General features: G+C 42.1%; 1 protein-coding gene across 1 annotated transcript in view; it reads right to left on the reverse strand.

Annotated features, from left to right (window-relative positions):
- Positions 1 to 17,635: 17,635 nt before the first annotated feature.
- Positions 17,636 to 23,260, reverse strand: part of LOC103771732 (cytochrome c oxidase assembly protein COX16 homolog, mitochondrial) — a 34,539-nt gene continuing 28,914 nt past the window's right edge. Inside the window, exon 4 of the mRNA XM_008939037.1 lies at positions 17,636 to 17,752. Within this exon, the coding sequence (XP_008937285.1) occupies positions 17,636 to 17,752 (117 nt within the window). The remainder of the gene's footprint in view (positions 17,753 to 23,260) is intronic.

Consider the following 23,260-nt stretch of genomic DNA (forward strand, 5'->3'; position numbering starts at 1 on the left):
AGCCCTCGGCATCCCCGAGAACAATAAGTAAGACAATAGGTAGGCCATGGTTTGGATGGTGCCACCACCTGGGCCTGCACATGGGGTCAAGAGCCCAGCAAGGCCCTGGCCAGGTGGTCAAAGGGAGGATTTTGCATTTGGAGTTACACCAAGGGGTCCAGGGCAGCACCGCCTGACATTAATACGCTTGGCACAACATTAAAAAGAGGGAAAAATGGGATAGGAGGCCAAAGCAGCAGCCTTGATGTAGGACATGAAAGGAAACATTCGCTATCAGGAGATCAGAGGAGGCGCCTCTAAAAAAACCAAACGACTACAGCAGAGGGTTCAGCTGCAGAACAACCACGTGATGGGCAGGAACTTGGAAAGAGCTGCTTCTCTCTCAAAGACACAGACCCCCCACTGCCTTTCCCTGGCTGGTTCCAGAGAGAGGAGTTACTCAGGAAGGAGATGTGGGATGAAGCCATCTTCAAACAACAGAGCTGCTAAAAGCTGCTGGAAAGTGAACTGAGTGCACAAGGATGAACTGAACAATAACACTGAAGCAACACAAAGTTTGTCACTTGGATCTCTGGAGTGACAAAAAGAAGTGGAAATTGCTCAGCGTGAGTAGGCAACCCTCTGCTTGAAGGGTGGAAACAGCATTTTTAGGTTTACTGGGAGAGCCAGATGAGTCCAAGGGCACTGCAGCAGCACTCGTTCTGTGGGCCAGGGAACTTCTGTTCCACTGCAGGCTGGAGAGAGGGGCTGCTCCAGAGGCAGCTTTTCAGATAAGGGGTTTGGTTCTCCTGAAATACCAGACATGCTGTAGGTGACAACCTTAAATTATTGTCCCAGCTGGTTTGCACTTCAATAGGGAGAAAATAAACCATGACCAGCTCATTGCTGCAGAAAGCAAGGGTATGTACCACCCATGATACAGTTCATCTTCTCCCATGGATCAAAGAAAATCTTTGTACAACTAACTACACAAACCACCCAGAGTCACACCATCCACCATGGAAATGAAAGGGTCTGGAGGAGCACAGCAGAGATTAGCCATAACCATACTACCTGCTTCAGGACAGGAGCTGAAGAAGACAGCATCCAAATACTACTGGGGATGATGCTTCTGCAGATGAAGAGAAGTCACCATCACTGGATATGGCTAGGAGAAGGCTCTTGGGGCATCCTGGGATTTCAGACATGGAAATACCTGCATAGACAAGTTGGGCAGGACCCAAGAACTGGATAGAGTCAGACCCAAATGTTGAGTTGTGGGAGCAACCAGCCACTGGTACACCCCATCCTGGAACTTTCGGTAACATTAGATATGAATTTTAAAATCTTAAATTTTTAAACTGGTCTGCTCTATTTCTAGCAGAAGTTTTGGGCCTGAGTCAGGGATTACTCAATGTGTGTAGGTGACATAGCTTGTGCAAGAGGACAGCCTGGAGGTGGTACAGCTCTCTTCCAAGATCCTGTGACGATGCCAATGTCAGAGGAGAGGACTCTTGAATGACTCCTGCTGTTTGTTTGCACAGCATCCACACAAGATGCCACCTCTTACAGCTCTGCTCAGGGAATTGTCGTCATCATGATTTAGGGTCAGGGCTGCCCCCAGACCTGTAACAGGACAGTTACAAGACCTGGACAGTTTTACATCCTTCTGTCCCTGCAGTGTGGGCAGAGGAAGAGCTGCCCACAGCAGCAGGTCCACGCAGTGGTTCTGGCCTACCACCACATCCCACCTGCAATGACACCTCACTGAGCCCAGACAGGGAGGTGGTGGTACAAGAGGCACCACAAAGGTCAGGTCCACTCTGAAAAGGGAGAAAGCAGTACAGAGCAAACAGCTTTATTAATTAAAAAGGAAAAAAAGAGAGCAGACCTTCCCTGAACTTCAGCAAAATGCCCCTGCAGAGGCAGTGTGAATCATTAGAAGGGTAAACTACCCCAAAACCTGCCTCTTGTATTTAGACATGACACAAACACCACACAGGTTTTAGCTCCTTAACCTGCATTCCCCATCTGCATGAACACAGGTCACATAGACGTGAGAAAGACAAGAGGGGTGACAACAAAGGGCAGTGGTGGCATCCCCAGTGGGCTAGTTACACCACACTCCTTTCCTCAGGAGGCAATATCTCTTTCCTCTGGCTGGTCTCACGCTGTAGCCAAAACTTGCCAAAAATCATATGGGGACTAGGAGACCCCCTTCTGAGAAGCACTGTGCGGGAGACAGCAGCATGTAGGAGCTGATGGACACAAGGCATAGCCTGCAGCCGTTTTCAGCTGGGACCTGCTCCCTGCCTGCTGCAGCCTGGATGTCTGAGCAAAATGGCCTTTCTGGCCTCATTCTGCAGATGGTTGTCTCCAGTGGGAGGCTGTGGTCACAGTGGCCAGTCAGCCCTCTTGACCTGTAGCCTTCAATACTGGTTTCACCATAAGGGAGGGGCAGCTTGTGTTGCCCCAGTGCTGCCCCTCTGGAACACCGACAGCAATTTGGAGAAACCACTGGCAGGGAAGGTACGTGAGGGCTTCCATCTGCAAACTTGAGCTTGTTAAACACCAAGGAGTCCTTGGCCACATGCTGACTGTGGGACACAGACCTGCCAGCAGCTGGGCTGAGGACAACCATGGCCAACTCCTTCCCAATCCACCCACAGAGGGAAAGATCCCTTGAAGAAAGGCTTGGAGTTGGAGGACAGCCAGGATTTGGCCCTGTGCAACACTTCAACGAGGTTCTCCAGCTATATTTGGACCTCTTAAATGCTCCCATGTTTTGAGATGGCTTCCTAGAGCAACATGGTGTTCCTGGGAGCCTATACTCTGTCTCTCCTCCTGTCTCCATTACCTTCTGAACCCAGCAACTAGAAACATAACCCGGGCAGAATAAGAGAAGAGAACGAGTAATTTAGGGAAATGGAAGCAGGGCAGCAAGACCCAGCCCTACAAATGGTTATCTTTGAATACATAATTCTTAATTACATACTTAAGCAAAGCCTAGAGCAATTTACTAAGTTAAGCATGTAATTCCACTTTAACCGATGGGTAGGTCCCTAAAGCCAATGCTTTAGTGTGCACAGGGCTGCTCCCTAACTTGGCCAAGGCTCACTGGGGAGCTGGAGAAGCCTTGCTTGGGTGGCACTCAGAATGCCTTCCCAAAGTACCATACCTGTGTGCACACGAGTGGACAACAAAGCGGTGCCCCAGATTGGCACAGCAATCCCAAATCACCAAAAAAAAGCCACTCTGGATAAAGAATAACTCACTTTTACTAGAAGAATGGTGGATGGGGGGGAACAGATGCAGGCTGAGGAGGGCTGCCCAGCCCCACAGAGCAGCAGGAGCCCCAAAGCCTCCTCAGCATCTCCACACCTCTCCATCTGGCAGCCCGGCTCCAGCAGGCAGCCAGCTCACCTCACCTCTCCTCACCCCAGCACAGCTGCACTGCACCGAGCTTCTTGCACAAACCTGCCTACTTCTTAGTTCCACTGTCTAGAAAATTAGGCTAAAAATAGATTCCCAGCTTCAGAAAAAATATCTGGAGATCCTTAGGTGAGTGCTGTGCAAATAGAAATTGTCGTTATCAACAATCAGGTGAGATGAAAAAAGAAGCAGGGGGGAGATCTGAGCCTTTCGATGGGGAAAAAACCTATTAAAGCCACATTTAGTCTTTGAAAAATTTTCCCATCTCAAATCTTGTCTTGGGAGCTCCAGTGACTGCAGGACCAGGCTGCCTTCCAGTCCAGGTCAGCTCCCTCAGCACTGGTGTTTGCGGGCTTGCTGTTTTTGGGAAGCCCACATGCTCTTGGACTGAAGTTTTCCATCTCTGCCTTCAGTCAAGCCATGAAGCTGTGTATTGAGTGAAAATACACAAGAAAGAGGAGAAAGCCAGCACCGTGGCTTAATTAATCTTATGGGTGGCTGTTATGCAGCAGGAGGTGGTGTAAACATGAGACCAAAGTCTTGGCACACTGAAGAAACATCACAGTTTCTGCTGGTACTAGTACAATGGAGAATGGATTCAATATAATGCTCCAAGGAAGAAGTGGAGGGAGGAAGGGGAAAGAGGATGTACCAGAGCAATGACATGATCTATCCATGACTACAGAGGGAGACTGTGACAGACCTTTGCTACCTCTTTAGAAAATAAGGGACAGTTTTGTTCAAGTCATTTCTCCAAGGCCAATAGTCAGTTCAAACTAGATGGCACAAATGCTCATTGGCATTTCAGAGGTGAACAGCAAATAAACATTCATTGTTGAACAGATGCCCTCTTCTCTTCCTCGTGTTAGATCTGCTTTCTTCTTAGGCAAAAAGATACATGAAAAAGGCAAAGCTAATTAGCTGCCATCAAGGCATGCAATGGCACCTTGCCAGGGCTGCCTACCCTCTGTGGAGGACTCTGGGTGAACATCCTAAAGCATCTTGCACATCTTCAGTTTTGTTCCAGCTGACTATAGTTTAGAGTAGAATCCCCTGGGAAGAGATGGGTGAGGAGACAGCCAGCAGAGCTGCGTGGAGGAGGAAGGCAGATAAAGCTGAGGAGCTGGGAGGGGGAGGAGGAGATGGCTCTGCCCCGGCCACCGGCAGCACCGCTCAGTCAAAGCCTGACTCAGTCAATCCACTCTGAGCATGACATTTCCCTTGGTAGAACATGTCCTCTCCCCAGTTTCTCCGCTCTAATGCACCGATGCTTTCATTTCAAAAGGTGACATGATTACAAGGGATGCTAAAAATACACATGGGCTTTCATTCCACTCCCCCATCTCTGGTGGAACAATCTCCAGCTTTCCTGTTAGCCAGCAAACAGTGATTTAATCTGAAAGACATTTAGGGAGACAAGACCATTTCTTTCTTTTCCTTATCTCCTCCCTTTATTCAACACTATCCAAGGCTCAAAACTTACAGCCCAGTTTAGTTCTCTGGAAGACCATCAGCTATGACTCCCCCAGCTCAGCAAAGGAAAGAGAGCCTTCCTCCTGCCCATCCTTTAATGAGCCAGCTTTTCACCATTATTAAAGGTCTAGCCCTGTAGTGCCCAAATTTCCCATGCTGTTGGCCACCATAGCTACTCTTCAAGGTCCTCACAGCTCCTCCTTTGCCACAAGACTGAGTGTAAAGCAGAAACACAGAGCTGGGTTCATCACAGACACAGCAGCCAGGTTCTCCCCCGAAACACAAACGTCCCAGGAGACAGACACCACAAAAGCCTTGCCATTTGCCTGCCACTCCTGGGGGGCCCTGGGGACCAGTGCACAGGCTGCATAAGTTGTCCTTCTGGGAATACAGCTCATGGATACACACAGTTCAGAGCAGAGAAGAATGTCCAGTCAGTCTCCATTGCACAAAGCCAGCTGAGCATTTTAAAATGGGAGGTTTTAGATAGCAAAGAGTTAATTATACAAACGTTCAACTTTTCTTGCTCCAAATGCTCAATGTACTTGCATTTCTGCTAAAAAAGCCAAAACAAACCAACAAACCAAAAACCAACTACAAACAGCCTATGGATGATATCAGATAGATTTTATGCAGGGAAGTTCTTCGAACTGATGGGAAAGTATTTAATAAAATTACATTCATATTAGGTCACTATAAACTTTCTCTAGCTTTAAATGCTTCTACCTCACATCTGAAACATTTTCTTTCTCTGCTATGGTTTGAAACACATATCCAAGTACTATGTTACAGTAATTCCTGCTTATGTGTTAGGTATTCAAAATAGAAGCCTTAACTGCAAGTTGCAAATGCTATAAATGGCAGGCAATAAATCTCAACAACGGAGGATCAAAAGGGAAAAAAAAAAAAAACAACCACATAGTTGCTTTTATCTAAAACCAGGACACGTTAGCCTCGTAGAAGACCTCAGTTGTTAGAGGGAGGATTTTACCTCAAGCAACAGATTCTGTGAAACACTCCTGTATGAGTAAGATTAAGAAAACACAAATATTTCTACTCAAGATCCTTGTCAATGTCCCAAAGCTCATGGGCTGGCATTGTCCTTTCAGAAGAAAATGCCCTTAGGGTTCTGATTTGTACACACCAAAGTGCAAGACTATTGAATGACACTTCTTTTAATAAGCACTCCAAAATTTTGATTTCAAAATTCCATAGCAGAAATGGATGTCTGACAGCATTTTAACCACATCTTTTGTAGTCCCCAAATTTTTGGTTTGCTTAAAATCAGATGTTTCCTCAGATATCAGAAAATCCTTTCAAGGTGAATGTTTCATAGCAGCATGCAAGCCTCATACAACTTCACGGTGAGGTTAGATGAAGAGGACATCTTCATGTACAAAACCAGCACATACACTTTATGTTCTAGTTACTGGTCAGAGATCACTTAAGCATAAAATTTGTATTGAGGACTAATGAATGGCTCCTTTGGGAATTCCTTAGTAAACTCAGAAACGTGAGTTACCTCTCCAGAAAAATTAAGCAGAGGGAAGATGACCTTCTGTTTGGATTGTAGGATATAAGAATTCATTACTTTAAGGGATTTAAATTAAAGACATTTTCACATGTGCTTGGACCGACTGAAACAGTTTATTAGCTCCTATGACAAAAAGCCAGAAGTGAATTGAATGTATATATTATATATATGTGTGTATAAATAAATGCTAAGAGTTTCAAGAAGCTTCAAAAAGCCCATGGAGTACCCACAGGGAGAAAGCTCTCCTCAGTAAACAGATTTCACTTGGACTGAAATTTTTCTGTGTTTATTCACTGATCTGCTTCAGGAAAGCTGTTTCAGTGGTTTCCCTGCCATTATTGACTCAAATACTTTTGCTCATTTTTTGGAACACAGCTGAGATTTGCCCAGCTGCTGCAGTTATCTGGGATTTACCAAACAAGGGTCACCAACTAGTAAAACACAGTTCTTCTCTCTGAGAACCCATCAGATTACTTCCACTGGAGCAAGGCTCACCACCACATATGGGAATAGGGGCTTTGCTGTCCCCTAAGGAGAGCCCAAATGCTCCTAGGTCTGTTCAATGCTCCTCAGAGACACACAGAGATTCCCTTCAAAGGGACTATGGTTTATCATTTATTTCTACCTTCTCTTTTTTTAGTAACAAAAAAGTCATAATTAATAATTGTGATCGTTTCGAGTGAATCTAATTGCAGAGTTCCCTAAAGCACAGCAACACTCCCTCCATGCCCAGCCAACCAAAACAGAAAAATCACATCCCAAAAATAGCAGCAAGAGACCATGAACAAAGCCTGGCCTCCCACAACTTGTGTCGTTAGCCCAGACAGATCTTTGAGACAAAATCAGATGGGAGACTAAGACTCTGGAAGACATCACTGTCTTCCCACAAAAGCCAGCCAGAGGTTTCCTCCAGCAGAAGTCTCCTACATCTTGCCTAGGTTTGTAGAGCTTGCTGATGCTGCCCCAAAAGTGATTTTAGAGCATACCTGGCCCATCCTCCAAAGATGTAAGGCAAATTCACATCTTCCACGTACCTCATCTACAAAAGGCAGCTGCAGAGGCAAGGGTGGAGTTTTTAAGTGAACTCTGCCAACACAAAGACTATGAGATACCCTGTAGTTACTGTCTTTGATGTAGACATGCTAGAGTGAAATGCTTTTGAGTAGCATTTTATGGTCTCTTCCAGAGATAATATATATGATTTCCTATTCCATGAGTGACTTACAAAAAGAAAAACCCCACATCCAAAACAACCCCAAACCCACAAACCCCGAAAACCCCCATGCATTATGTAATTACACCAGTACAATATAATCCCTGAGGTAGGTCCACTACAGAAAGCAAATGAGGGACTACTCTGAGAAGAACCTGCCAAAACAATGTGGATAGATCTCTGGCCAAAATCTGCTAGTGGAGAGCTTCTCACTTGGAGGTTAGACTGCTGCAGTTGCATCAGGATGAAAAACAAGCTTGGAAGGAAGGGACACACCACCTGAACTGTATCACAGGCTCTAACAGAGGCACTCACCTTCTGTCACCTTCAGGTCACAGCTCAAGAAGGAAAGGCATGGAAAAACCCATTGTCCCAACAAAATACCAGATAAAAAAACCTCTGGATGCTATTTTATCTAGGACATCAGAATCTTCCCCCCATTTCAACCACCCGACAAACTCTTTCTCATTGCAAATTAATAGATCTGTGTCTAAAAGCCAGGATTGTGTAAGGTCTTCAGGCACCAAGTCTGGCAGGCAACACAGTGTCCCTTGTGGACACTTCACTTTGGATTTAGGAAGTTTACAACTTCCAAAGCTAAAAAAAAAAACCAGACACATTATCACAGTATTTTAAGGTCTACCTAGGTAAGAGATGTGTTTTGCCTAGGTCCAGAATCCCACTGATGCAGGAGTACAAAGCTCTCAGAGGACTTACCTGTGTTGTCTTCTTCTAAACTTTCTGGTTTATATTTCCTCTAAGAATTAAAGGAACTAAAAAATATTGAAAGAATCTCCTGGTAGAGATACATAGTTTTTTTGCTAGCCTTCATCAAAAAGGAACCAAGTCCTCCAACTAGATCCCAGTTTCTCCCAGACTAGAGAGCAGAGGCCCACCTGCCTTTTGAAACAGGAGTCCTTCAGGCCAATGCATCTCAGCTGTACTTGCAAGGCATGTTAAAGGAGACTTGACTTCTAAAAGCTGCCAGGTCTCTTAAAAAACAAGAATGATAGTAGTTACAGATGGAAAAGAGCTAGGAGGTCACTGAGCCCAGCCTGCTGCCAGGGCAGGACAGACTCCCCAAAGAGAGGACATGCCAAGACTTCAACTGGTAGTACAGCTGATCTTAGCCAAAAGGCCACAAAGTGATAATGGGAAGGGGACTGAGGATAAAAGCCACTGGCAGCTGCCTCTGTGCACTCTGCAGAGGAGATTTCAGGCAAACCTCTTTGGAATAATACTTAGAATTTATCACATTAGGCAGATGGTACTTGACTTGCTGCTCTTAATACATAATCCTGAAAGGGCTGTGCCAGTTCTCCACTGTAATAATAGTGCTGTTTTGCATGTTACAAGGAACTTGAGGCAGCATCAATAAAGTAGTCTCACAGGGCCAGCTTGCTGGCACACTGTTCATGCCCTTGCTGGACACAAGGTTACCTTTAATGGCACAACATATCTTTTTATTGCTCCCTCTTGACTTGGAGTAGACTATGGATCCTCTGACCTTATTGCCCATACAGCATGAGCTTTGGCTGAAGGATGGTCTAAACAAAACTTCACTTTTGAGGTAGTAAAGATTTATTCCCTCAGCTTATTTCATCCAACAGACAGGACTTCACGTGGTCCTGCCAAAAAAAGCCTTAGTCAAGTATGACTTCCTCTTGTCCATGATTTCCCTCCTCAGAAAGGTAGTTTAGATACATTACCTCTGTAGTGGGCAATGGTGGGAGTGCAATTTGTCTGAACACCAGTGTGACAGAGTAAGATATTTACTGATCTTCAGAATAATTTACTGATACAATCTTTATTTAAGCCATCAAGAAACACAACGGCTTTTCAAGAAAAAAGAAGAAATAATGAATGAAAAAAATATGGCAATATCAGAACAGCCCTAATTTTCAAATTCATTCAGAGCTCATAAGCCTGTCCCAGAGGGTTCAGGGAGAGAAGCTCAAGGGCACTAGCTGAAGAACACAGGCCCTCACTGGTTTTGCAAGCACCCATCTGAAGGTTTTGTCTTAAATTCCATGAAAGCCAAAAGTGGAGCTCCCCAGACTGCTTACTAAATGAGGAGACTTCTTGGGATCCAGGTCAACCCAAGCCAGCCTTATAAAGGCAAAGTGATCAAAACTCAGCATCTAAGTGCCTTCCAAGATCAATGGAAGGGAACACCCACCTTAGTAGACATCTACTGCTCCTCACCTTGGCAGGGCAGTGACTCCAAAGGAGCCCTATGGTCCAGCTCTCCATTCTGTGTGTACAGAAGGGGGAATGCAGTCTTTGGGGCTGTCTAAATGTGTGTCTGTCTATCTAGTTGATACAGAATGCACACCTCTAAAAAACAGTGTTAACAGTCATGGCAACACACAAGAGACTTCAAGGTGAACTTTTCCAAATTTCAGATCTTGTGCTACACCTTTTCAAGCAAAGAAAGCAAAGAGTGGTGAATCCTCCAAGGGCAAAAGAAACTTCTCCAAGGACAAAAGAACAAGGCACAGAAACACCTTGGCTGACTGCTGCTGGAGTTCCTAGATAACGGTATCTCTGGGCAGAGAGGGCAGAAGAGAACTAATGTTTGTTCTCCTGTAGTTTCTTGGCTTTACTTGAACACACAGGAAGGGAAATGCAAGAAGACTGCACAGAATATGCAGCAGTTAAAGTGGACAGTTGCTTCTGTTGCCAGCAACAGACCTTTCAAAAATTTTTTTTCTAAGAAAACATCCTTTTAGAGAGAACAAATATTGATGTTTTTAACCTTAGGAAGCTATAGAAAATCCTTCCACTGCTAGCAAAGAAGATGGGAAGGGGAAACACCAGACACCTGAGGGATAAATAACTGGGAGGCCCATATATGATATGCTACATACAGAGGATACAGTCAAGTAAATGAAGCTAATCTATGGTAGAGATCTGCAAATCTGGCTTTGCCAGGAAATTATATCTGCACTTTTAAGATCATGTGCAGTATATGTTAGAAAAATGGACCTGTCAGATAACATTGCACAACCCTGTGTAGCTCCAAGGGACAAAGACCACTCTATTTTTAATTTCTGTTGTGAATAATTCATTACAGGGGTAAGAAATCTTCTTGAGCAGATGAAAGATAAGAGATAAAGGTCTCCTCCTATTCATATTCAAAATCCCTGACCAGCCAGCTGGGTCTGTCCATAGAAAGTACAGGTTCCCATATCCAGCTTTTGCTTGAAAAGCCTGAATAAGGTGGATTAATCAGGAACTTTAGTCCACCAAAAAAAAAAAGGACATGTTCTATGATGGTCATGGAAAATACACTAAAATAAAGATTGAAACAAGCATTTAAGACATTTAAATTGCTGATTAATTAAAATATCAATTTTCAGGGGGTTTAGCTAAGCTGAAGCATACTGTGGATACTCCCAGCTTTTTCTCTGCAATGACTCCCCTAAGTTAAACTGCAAAACACTGTCTGTCATGATTCACTTTTAAACCTTCCAAAAAAAAATAACGAACCAGGGTGAACTTTTCAAGATTTGATCAAACTGCATTTGAGTTCATATGGATTTAAAAGATGATAAAAATAAAACATGTGATTTTTCTGTCTTACTCCAGCACAACTGATAAGGATGTTTGCACTTCACAGGGAGCACACAGCTCAAAAGACCTGTTTTAAGAAATGTGCCATCTCAGACTTTTGCCATGAAAATATGCATTTAATTAAATCTACAGCCCAGTCAGGATGTTTGCAAGGCAAATAAAAAGCCTCTGCAGTGGGGTGGATAGCCAAATAATGGTGAGATGTGACTCCAAAATTGCATGGGCTATAGTCACTTCAGATATATATGAATGGAGCAGGACTGGAGTCTTCCCATCTTTGATTGCCTGTTTGTTGCTAGACAGATAACTTAAAATGATGGAAAGTATGAAAATTAAAGATAGAAACTTAAACAAGGGTGATGCCTTTTTTTTAGACTAGGAAAAATATTGTGTTTCTTCTTATTATATTACGACATATAAGCATGCTGTTTGAGTGTGTGATAAAAAATGTCATTATTTAAAATGAACAAAATAAATTTAAGTTGTAGCATTAGCAAAAGCAGGGAGGAAGGGGAACTAACTTTTAGAGGCAAGTTCATCAGTTTTTGTGAACGTGTCATTACCTGGGACAGCAGAATGTTGGATGAAGCAAGAGGGAGGTCTTTTCTCATGAGTTAGAGTAGCAAAATCCTCTTAAATTGCAAGCGTGCAGCTTTCCAAATGCAGATGTGCACATCTGGTGGGGAGCATGCTGGTGTAATGCAGCCCCAGAGGTGTGTAAAAGCCATCCTGGTCACTTAGCCATCGGCAAGCAGGACCAGTGCTCACCAGTTAATGAAGGAACTCACTGGTACAGCTGATCAAAGATCTGTTACCATTTTTTTTAATTATTTTTTGAGTCTGGTCGATTGGTGCTTTGCAGGAACGCTTGGTGTGGAAAGTTTTGGGAACTGCTGAAACATTTTGTGCCAACAGGCTTTTAAGTGAAAGACATGCTTTTGAGATCAGTGGTGGCTTTTCATTTCCAGAGTTAAGCTACCTGAGGAAAAAGAATCCAGAAGGAAATTCATGAAAAGCAAAATAAACCATTGCCGTTCACCCAAATAAAAGTATTTCTAAGACCACTAGCTTGCAAAATATTATACTTGACTTTTCATTCTGACTTGAGTCATTTTTGAGCTTAAAAGTTTTTCCTGAGACAGAAACAATTTTCCTTCCTACCCTATCCAGAGGGACCAGTCAGAAAGAACACTCTGTTTTCTACTACTATTTTTGTCCCTATGCTTTTTTCTTTCCACATTTCTTCTTTTCTCTTATTTCCCTTTTTTCACTTTCATTTTCCTTCCTTTTCTTTCTTAAAATGCCCCATCTATTGCAAAACAGAAGAAACTTGAGCCTGGAACCCAAGATTCTCTGCATTTGCTCTCCCTTTTTCCTCTGTTTATTCAGAAGTATGAAAAGAACTATATTAAGCTGAAATTTTATTCTGCTGTTCTCTGCTCAACAAAAAGATAGTCCACCAAAGCCACTAAATCACAGATAACACTTCTCTGGGCAACGTTATTCGGAACTGACAGCTGGTGATGGATGAAGATCTCATCTTTTAAAGAAAAAAGTACATTTAATTTCCTTTGTACATAAAATAGAGAGCACACACAGCATTGTGTATCTAAAGATAACAAAGAGACCCAGTGTATGCTGGCTGCCACACTTAAGTGGATATAATACTGACTCTGGGTTTCTGAGCTTACATTTTACAGGACATCTTCAAATTAATTTAGAAACCACTATTCTTCAATTCTTGGTAGACAATGAACTTCAAAAAAAACCAGAGGGTGACATTTTACAGCCAGCTGCATTAGAAAAGAGCAGCTCAGAGACTGAGCTGTTACTTTTTCGAAGGAACACTGGAAGACAGGACAGAGAGAGGAGGGAGAAGGGGTTTGTAGGGCAGAGAGATGGGTTGACCCCTAATCCTGCCTGGGATTAAGCCACACAACTGAGAGTCATTTGGCCTCCTTGAGGTTGGTACCATAGTGGACTTTGATGAGTGGATCTCATCAACCACCTCGAAACAGATGTGCTAAGTAAGTATGGCCATTTTCCCCATCAACTAGGGTACATCAAGCCATACTCCAAGTATGCTGGGTGAAAGTGCATAAATTTCTTCTCCAGAGGCACTGGCAACACACAGTACCCCCTTACTTCTGATTTTTGGATTATTTTTTTCCCTTCTTTCCCAAATGACCTGTAACTATGACACACACACTATTTCCTTTTCACGTCTGCAATGTACAATCATATTCTAACGTGTCCTTTCTGCAGCAGTACCAGCTGCCACTTTGGTTGAATTTAATTTTAACATACCTCCCAAGCAGCAGGGAGATGAGGGTGAAAATTTAATTGCCTGTCTGTGTTCAGCAAGACACTTAAACATGCAGTTGAAGCACATGTTCAACAAGAAAATATGGTCAGTCTGATTCCAGTGGTATGAAAGACTGCTTTGGGCTCCTGGGCTGAGGAGAAGTTTAAGAAAAACATCTGTATGGAGTGTTTGTTTCTAAGTCTAGAGACTATTTGTGTGTTGGCCGAGTCTGGCTGGAAGTCCTTGTAGGAAAAGAAGGCTTACCAGTGGCCAGTTACCTACCTTTGATTAAAACCTAGTTAGCTAGACTAAAATAGAGTGGAAACTTTTTTGTGAACTGTATTCCACTGAAGGATGAAAAGAGGTTTTTCACTGAAAACACTGACAAAAAGCAGCCTTTCTAGCTATAAAAGTGTATGGAAAATTCTTTGACCATCTTCATGTAAGAACAGTTATTGTGCTTTCCCTGACTTCAGATCATCCCTTTCTTTTCTGTTTCCTTTTTTTTTTTTTCCCAGTGGACATAAAGTAGTTAGTAATAAAAGATAATATTAGGCTTTCCCATTTCTTGCAGAAAGAAAAGCCTCTGGAAAACACAAGATACAAAAATGAAACTTGCCCAGGACTTGTGCTGGAAATTCAAACCTAGCAACTCAGAGCAAATGCAAGATCCCCAGTAAGTACAAGGGTCTATGTAGTTATTTCAGAAGGTGAAACCTACTGGTTTTTAAGTTTCACCTATAGACATGCACCATGCAGTTAAACAAAAAGAGTCCATGTAAAACATCCAATAAACAGTGACTTTTAAATCACTCCAAGCTGCTGCTTCTCTGTGAAGGAATGGATTGCTCTCTACCTGCTTTTTGGGACGGGTCTCTAGCTGATGATAGGGTATGTTTAAGTGGGTTTTCAGAAGCTTCTGCATTCCGTATTCTGCTCTAAAACTCCCATCGCTCATCTCTTGTTATGCCATAACCCACCTTTTTTGGGTAGCTGGAGCCATTTTCAAGACCCATTTCCACTACTGGCAAGATTTTTCTCTGCATCTCGATTCCGACCCAGCTGCTCATCCAGCTGTATTTAGGAGCTTTGAAATTCAACTGCTAGGCTATTGAGCAGGTTCTGAAACCTTTTCTGGATCACAGCAGCTACAGCTTTCACTAAGCCTCTCCTTCATCTGTGTTACAGCTGAACTAAGACAGTAAGCAGTTTCTCTTCTGGGTCGTCCATGAGTCTGCAAATTCAAAGTGCTACAGGAGAAACACACTCAATAAGCAGGACCCACAGGGCTGAGCTCAAAGATCTGGTCAGCGTTTTGGGCTGCAGATAGCTGCTGCTGGGAACCATTCAGCTGGACATCCACTGGTCCTACACTGAGCTCTCCTGGACCCTGGAGACAGGTGCCCCAGATTCCCTCCACCCCTCTATCCTACTGCTTTTGTCTTTTTAGGGAAGATCCCAGAGACCTACCTTGCCCCAGTTCCTTTGTGAGATAAACACTTCCCCCTTTACTGTCAAAACACGGATTTTGAAACTTATTTTTCAGTCCACATACACACAGACACCCAGCCAGACTTCCTTCTTTTCTTTCTAATTTCAGCAACACTGACTAGAAGATCTGGCTTCTTCAGTCCTCTCTTTTATCCTTTTAATGCTTCACATGTCTCACTAAAGCCTGGTTTTCATTCCCCTCAGGCTGGTATATGCCAGCTACCAAAGAGGATGTAAAATTGTCCACCAGTGTCTCAGACTGACAATTGCTTGTAATTACCTCTGACCCCCAGCCACTGATGTTCAGACCAACAATTCAGGAATTCAACGAGGTTGTCCCCAGGTGCCTTAGAGACAACCAGAAGTGCTGTAATATGGCTTTTAAAAGGCTAGTTCAAATAAGCAGCCAAACTAAGCATGAGTCCTGGACCAGCTGAAGTTTGCCTCTCTTGCCAGTGTTGTGGACTATAATTCTCCACATCACCTCCTACTTTGAGATGCATGACAACTTAAGAGACTTTAACTGACTCTCAAGATGCCTTTTGTAAGTATTATTTCCAATTCAAGGGCTAAGAAAAGCACAGCATAAAGCACGAGGCCATTGCCCAAGGGCATGGCAATAAGGAGAAACTGCTGAAATATCTCTCCCCATTTTATATGAAGCACAGCTTCCTGCAAAAAGTTGTGGCTCTATTATTGTGGCTTTTTTAAAAAAAAAAATAAATTCATAAATGAGTCAACAGTATTAAAAAAAAAGAGGATTTTAGTGTCAATAGATATAGGCTGTCTCTTAAAAGAGAAGCTGAAAAGAAGGATAAGTTGGGAAGTTTTCCAACTGCATGTCAGTATTTCTCAGAGATGATAAGATAAATACATATCAGAGATGCCACTTCAAAGTAGTTACAAATTTGAACTCAGAAACTGCAGGAAATTTAGTGCCTAAGAAAAAGGGAGAGGTGGGGGGACCCCACAACCAGCAAGCAAGGTCCTCAGTTATGACATAAGAAGTGTACTCCACAGAATTAATTCTTCACAACTACATTCCAGACCTGCTGAAATAAGACAATAGTTTCCAAAATAGCCTTTGTGGGACATGAAATTACTAAAAATACGTGGGATATTTCAGTAAGCGTTTTGTTTGAGAAAGCCAATAAGCCTAAGGGCTTCATGAAAAAGAAATATCTCTGCTTCTTCCCTTGGGGGATGGTGTAGCTTTTCCTGCATGTGTTGATCCTAGAACACCATGTTTATTTCAGGGGTAGTAGTGGTCCATGTTGTGAGCTCAGCACCAAAATCTGTGTTGAAAAAAAATGCATAGCAAGGTACATAGCTTTAATGACTCCTTTTTATGTCCCATTTTATCTCTTACTTGCCTACAAATACTATTTCATCCTTTAGGTAAAACTAATGACAAAATAATTAAACCAATTTCCTTCTTATCTAGGTCTAGCATAGCTTAATGCCTCCACATTCTAGTTTTTCAGTTGTTTCCCTATAGCACTTCTGAACCTCGCGCTTGTATTGCTCCTCTTGCTCCCCTCTGGGTTGGCTGAATTTGTTAGTACATTTGTTTAGAACCATACTACTCCATTCCTCTGAAGAGGAGTTTTACAAGTCTGTTACAACACCTTATCTAAAGTTTTGTTTCATTTGAAAAATTGAGTAGATGCCTCTTCATTGAGCTGTCTCAGCAGAAGGGCCCTGAATGTCTGCATGGTTTCCTCTAGCAGCAAAAATTTAGCACACAAAGGCAAATATCAAAACCCCCCCAACCATTTCAAAAGAATTCATCAAAAGATAAAAAATTTCTGTGCAAGTGCACAAATATACATGTAATAACACACGTAAGATGAGCTTTGCCATTATATTGTGGTTCAAGAAGATTCTCCTACAGTACAGCTTTTAGTGAGGAAAAATTCTTCCAACTCCAACTGAAAAGTTCCAGTGCAAAGGTCCTGCCTGCACCAAGGTATCAATAAACTAATCACACAAATCTAACCACAGCTAAAGAAATGTTATTTCACCAGTTACCAGCTGACACTCTGTACATGCCTCTGTACAGTCAAGTTCCTGGAAATTAAACACAGGAATGTTATTTAGCCAAAAATGGACTCACTGTTCCCAACAGCTCATGTGCCTGTGGAGTCCCTTCGAAGCTTAAGAGCCTGAAGTCATGCAGAGGCTCCCTGAAGCAGCATTTGTCTGGCCACACACATCTAGATGACAGCACTGTTGTTCTCATTAGGATGACAACTTTTGGTACTGACAAATGACTCCTGAAATGTTATTCCTTGCTGAAGCATCTCAGTTTTGAATGATAGGGACTGAAAAACAATGGGATACTCTCAGTAAAATAATCATCTATTTTTTTTTTAATTGAAAAGTCATATATACATCCTATGGAACTCTGTGCAAATGGATGCAAACAAAGAGCTTCATACAATACAGTGAGTGCCTTTTGGACTGATCTCACAGTTACTTATATGTACACAGACATGAATTGCTCAGTGCAATCCCCCCGTCAAGTATGTTCCTGACACTGGATTGAAAAATAAGACAGTCCAGCCTGAGACTTCTTGGTTTGGTTTGTTTTTTTTTTTTTTCCCAGAGGCACCACAGCAGGCTTGCTCAGTCACTCTGCCTTGAGACGGAGAGCCTCCCGCCGTTGCTTCTGAACAGTCTTGGAATCTTCCCACAGACTGGGTCCTCTGATGTTCTCCCAGTTATCCAAGTTAGCCTTTTCCAGCTTCTGCAGAAAAACAACAAAAATAACAGTGTATCTTTAAAGTACATATTATTCTAAATTGGTATTTTTGCACAAGAAGCTCAGTATCGCTATTGGGTTGAGGAACTTCCATCTACCCTGCAAGAGAAATTCAATCACAAGAAAAAAAAATTTGGAAGTTATCCATATAGCTATGTAAATGACTAGAGTGGGCATTATCTGCTCACCAACAGGCAAATAATACATAGGACAGGAAGCACTCTAGCATCTGAACACAACTGAAGATATCTTGTATTCTCTTTTTCTTTCTTCTCTCACCTTGTTTTCCAGACAACTGCAAGTCTGCCAAGTACTGAAGTAGCAGGAGTGATAAGCATTGGTATAGCCCAAACAGATTAGTAATTAGTGACCTGAAGTAGCCTGTCAGCACAGATACAAAGCATACTGGAAAAGATGAATTATCTAGACAAAGAGAGCCAGTAACAGCACAATCCCCTTCAGCCCATGTGGTTTTAACTTGAGAGAGGTATGTGATGCTCTCTGCTGCTAGTTTCTCATGGCCCCCAGCCATTACACAGGTCTCTCACTAAGTCACACAGGAGATACGCCAACTGGCCAAACTGTCAGGTACTTAAAAATTTAAAAAATTAACTCCTTACCTACTCCTATCATCCCCACACAGAAGTGCCAATGACTGCAATATTTATCTCACCTTAGAGGCACACAAAAATGAAGAACAGGTGCCCTACTGACCTCACCTACCAAGTGCTGCAGTTGAAGAGGACAAGCATATACTGTGACTCCACAGTCCTACTGACAGTCACATTAAGTCCCTTCCCAACCTTCCCAACAGACACAGACATCAAATCTCCCATACCAACCTGCAGTCTGGAATGGTACATGACAAACAATGGACTCTGACAACAGGAGGCTGAGGAGGGGGTCTGCACCTCGGCCAGAACCAGGGCTACCTGACAGGCAGTACTACACATGAACAACACGTACTGCAGTGGGACTTCAACCTCTGATTTGTGATCAGGGCCTAATCTCAGCAAACGCTGTAAAAATACAGCAGAAAATACCTAACCCTGCCCTGAGCCTGTGGTCTAATTTGCTTCCCATCAATCACCCAAATAAATGGCAAATACTGAAGGACTTGACTAATAGCCACAGAATAATTCAGCAGCTAGAACAGACCAGACCTCCTGCTATTAGTTCATGTTATGTAAAAGTTTTCTGCCACTTCTACAAATGAGGAAATTGCAATGAGGTTAGTCAGATATCAAAAGAAATTAGGCAACATTCAACAGAAGATACATGAGAACACAAGCACAAACACAGCAGACTTTCACAAAGCAGGAACAACTGAATTTTTTATGCAGTGGAGTTGGCGTGGGTCTTTCTGAAGAATTGTCTTCACTACTTTATACATCTCATGATTAGCCACTGGTTTTCAACTGGAAGGGATCTGAGCTGACACAGAAGGAGGGAGAAGGAGGGAAGGCCCCCACCATCCCACGAAGCAGCCACTATCCACTCTGATTGCAAATTCAGAGTTTAACATCTGATTCTAATGGAAGCGTCAAGCAAACTATGCTGAAAATAACCTTGAGCTTTAATAGAAGGGAAGCACACTGATTTTATTAAACACAAAGGTACCACACAGCTCTGAGGATCTAAACTATTCCCAAAGGTGCTCAGCTCCCAACGTCTAAACAAGACCTGCCTGCTGATGGGAAGTGGTGGATGAACTCCTTGTCTTGTTATCCTTGTATGTGCAGCTTTTGCTTTACCTATTAAACTGTTTTTATCTCAACCCATAAGTTTTCTTACTTAGTTGCCAGCTGGGGTTAAACCACGACACTACTTGCCATACAACTAACCAAAACCCAACTTTTTTGCTTGGTCGTTGACATGGAAATCCTTACAACAGTATCACCCCAGAATAACTGGCTACATTAGATGTAGGCCAAATCTCCAGCTTTCAAGTCAATCTCTTTCATTCTAACTGGCTGGTGCTTTTTAATTCCTTACTTTATTTCTTTGTTATTTTTAGCCACCCAGACTTTGCTCATCTAACTTTGTGGAGACATCACATAAACACGGTAAACTACATCCAGATTTTACTAAATTGAAATCCATAGGAACTGGAAGTCTAAAAACCAAAAAGCTTTTTCTCCCAATTCAAACGTTCTAAATAGTAAATCATTGGAGACTACAGTGAAATGTAATCGTATCAGACCAGCACTACTTTTCCTGCTTGTCTCAAATAGCCCAGAGGATATTGAAAATTAGCTGTTTAAAGTAAGATCAGTGTAGTCCATTAAATCTACTGATTCACTTCCTAAATCAGCTAAACTGCCTCTTAAAAGTACAGGACTGACAGAAGCTGTAAATTCAAGAAAAAAAATGCAGCTATGCAGGCAAGTACATCTCACATACACACAAAAAATTGTTCAACTGTTTGTCACACACTTGACTTTCAAGACTTTTTTTTAAACAGCTTGTCTGGTGCAAAGGTACCAATAAGGATGTAAAGAGACCTTCGCTCAACTGCTGGTTCAAATGACTGGCTTGATATTAAGTAAAAGCTGTATTCTCTGTCAGCCTTAAAATAAAAATTTTTAAAAATGTTTGAATTTTACTCTTGCTGGATAGTCTTCATGTCACAATAAACTAACTGAAATCTTCAGAAATTCATTTAGAGCTATTGGTGCTCAGGCTGAGTTCATTCAAGATGGTCACTTGCAAAAAAATGTTTGGCATTAGTCTCCGTTTCCCACACGTGAAAGGAGGGATAAGAAAATCCTCTTTACAGCTGGAGGCAATAAATTCTGTGATGAGCACCACAGAAAGAAATTGCTCTAATTCAGAGAGACAATTATTTCCCATCATTACAGTAAGCAAACCCATTTGCAGATAAAAGATGAGCCAGGGAGAATACCCTCATGGCTGAAAGATGCAGTAAAAGAAACGCATTAAACCAGTCTAGCTTTGCAGAAGTGTCAAAACAGCTTGAAGACCATAAAAGATACATTGAGGACCTCTATGGTGATGTATAGATGCAGAGGTACAGAATCAAGGCTAACACTGAATTGGCTGTCTGGTGCATGACTGAAAACCTTAACTTTATCATCACACTGGTATGGTCTTACTGTTTTTTTTACAACTCGTTCCCAGAGCCATCTTTTTGGCATCTTATTGTCTTAATATAAACTTGGCATTACTTACTTTGTTTAGGATGTGACATAATTTAATATCTGTGATTAGTGATTTAATAGCCCCTGATTTGTGATTTAATCCTCAGAAGAAAAAGAAGTATTTTTTCCAACTAGAGAATGTTTAGTTTTTGTGTCATCAGTATACAAGCAAGTCAGCAAGCAGCATGCTATGGCCAGAATAAGGGGGGTTTTTATTCATTAGGAGAAGAAATGTTTTGGATTTTTTTTTTTTCCTGCATGTAAGCATCCAGAGAGCTGCTTCTCTTTTTGGCTTTGACTGGCAAAACCCATAATATTAAACCAAAAAAGCTTTAGTTGGTTACTTAGTGGGATCCAATTCCTTTCATCTATGACACAATTAATTGACTTATGGTGAACTGGTTTAAGAGACTCCTTCCCCATAGGTTATTTTCCCTTTAAGCAATTCAACACTTTCTGGGGCTGTCCACCAATCAGGAAAATGAAATAAATTAGGAAAACAAACATATATTGTTTATGAATTAATCCTGTTTAAGTATAAGACTATGCAAACACTTGATCTGGCACAGCTGAAGGAATCATTGGGTGGAGAGAGACCAGAAACATCTTTAAGTGGCTATGTTTTAAAAGATTTTGTAAGAAGTTGTAAAATTTTGGGGTTTGCCATGATTTTCTCCTAACAGACAAGAAGCAGTTTCCCTTCTTAAAATGAATAATGTCTTAAAAATCACACTAGATCTCAGAGGATAACCCAGTACCTGCAGTATTACATCTGCAGATCCCCAAGGCGGACATCTTGGTCCAAAGGATTCACAAGCCCTACTGGTAAAGTCAAGAGAACTCAGGCATGGGTCATTTACCTTCAGCTTATCTTCTCCTCTTGAGCAAAAATGAAACTCTGAAACATCCAACATAAAGAACAGCACAAGAGGAATAGTACACTTTCAAGAGCAAACATCCAAAATTCAGCAAATTCACCCTTTAGTTAAGCCATGAAATACATTTGGGATAATCTTCATTCCTCTTGTATATGGGAGTTTCGTCAAACTACAGCTGCTGTGCCCCAGAAAGAGAAGTGCTGCTTATTAAGATTTGTCTCTGAATTTACAGCTTGGGAGACCTAGCCAAATTAATAGGACCAAGGAATTTCCCAGCTCTAAGTGCCAGATCTTACCAACTTTCTTTGTAAATGTACGTCCCAGTTACTGCAGTACAACCCTCTAAAAGAGGAGCAGCCAGGGCCAGACTTTTGGGATGTCTGCAGGATCTTTTTCAACTATAGAAAGGTGAGCTTGGTTGAAAGGGATACATGATCTTTCTGAGTGCAGGAGTTCAGTAAGAGCAAAAAATAACAGTTCTGCAGCTGGAAGGAAGAGCATATGGATTTCCACAGCATGTCCCTGTCTGGAGCTCACAAAAGCTTCCTGACACCACAGAAAAGGTTTATTTCAAAACTCTTGCTAGGCCTGTGAATACTTGGAAGCACTGACAATTTTTTTACTTTGTGTATATAAAATTTGGCACAGTATGTCCTTCTAATAGAGATAAAAAGATACTCTAAACAAAAACAAAAGAGGTGTATGAGGATCAAAATGTTAGACCCATGAGTCACACATGGTGTTTTTCCTTCTGAAGAGATCTGAAAAATAAGCTTGTACAGGCTGCTTGGTGAGAGCAAAAAGCTGGGATGAATGTCACAACAAAGGGCTAAGAGGTTACTACAATAAGAAGTGATCAGTTGCCACCATGAAACTACTAACAGACATGTATGGGCATAAGAAAAGAAACAACCAGAGAAGCTTCATGACTATAATGTCAAATCAAACTTAAATCCAGGCCATTAAAGCATCTGGATGTGTTCCTCCAAATCATCAGTCAACCCCAAGGAGCTGATCCTTCTGAACGTGTGAGTTATATCTTCTGCAGCTCACATGCTGCTTCTGTGTCCTGGCCTCAGTTAGTTCAGGTAACATTTACACAGAGTTAGTGTAGTTTAAGACTTTTGCTTCTTTTCTACACTTCCCTGCTGATTTTCCACTCATTTCTCTTCCAGAACTTGCCTGTCAATTTATACGCTCAAACAGAATGCTCTTCTCTGTGTAGAAACTATGGGTTTGGCTAAATGTTAGCAGAGATACTTCAATCCTTTTAGCCATAAAGAGTTTTTTCAGTGACATCAATGGCTACTGTTTGATTTGTGCTGTCAGGCAAATTTCTCATAGAGGAAAAAACATCCTCCTGTTTCTTCTCTGTGGCTAACATCCCCTTTCTGTTTGATGAGGACAGTAATACCAGGGTTAGTCCCCTGCCACACCACCAGTGACAGTAAAGC

Source organism: Merops nubicus, unplaced genomic scaffold, assembly GCF_000691845.1.
Source record: "Merops nubicus isolate BGI_N331 unplaced genomic scaffold, ASM69184v1 scaffold24, whole genome shotgun sequence".
Taxonomy (NCBI): domain Eukaryota; kingdom Metazoa; phylum Chordata; class Aves; order Coraciiformes; family Meropidae; genus Merops; species Merops nubicus.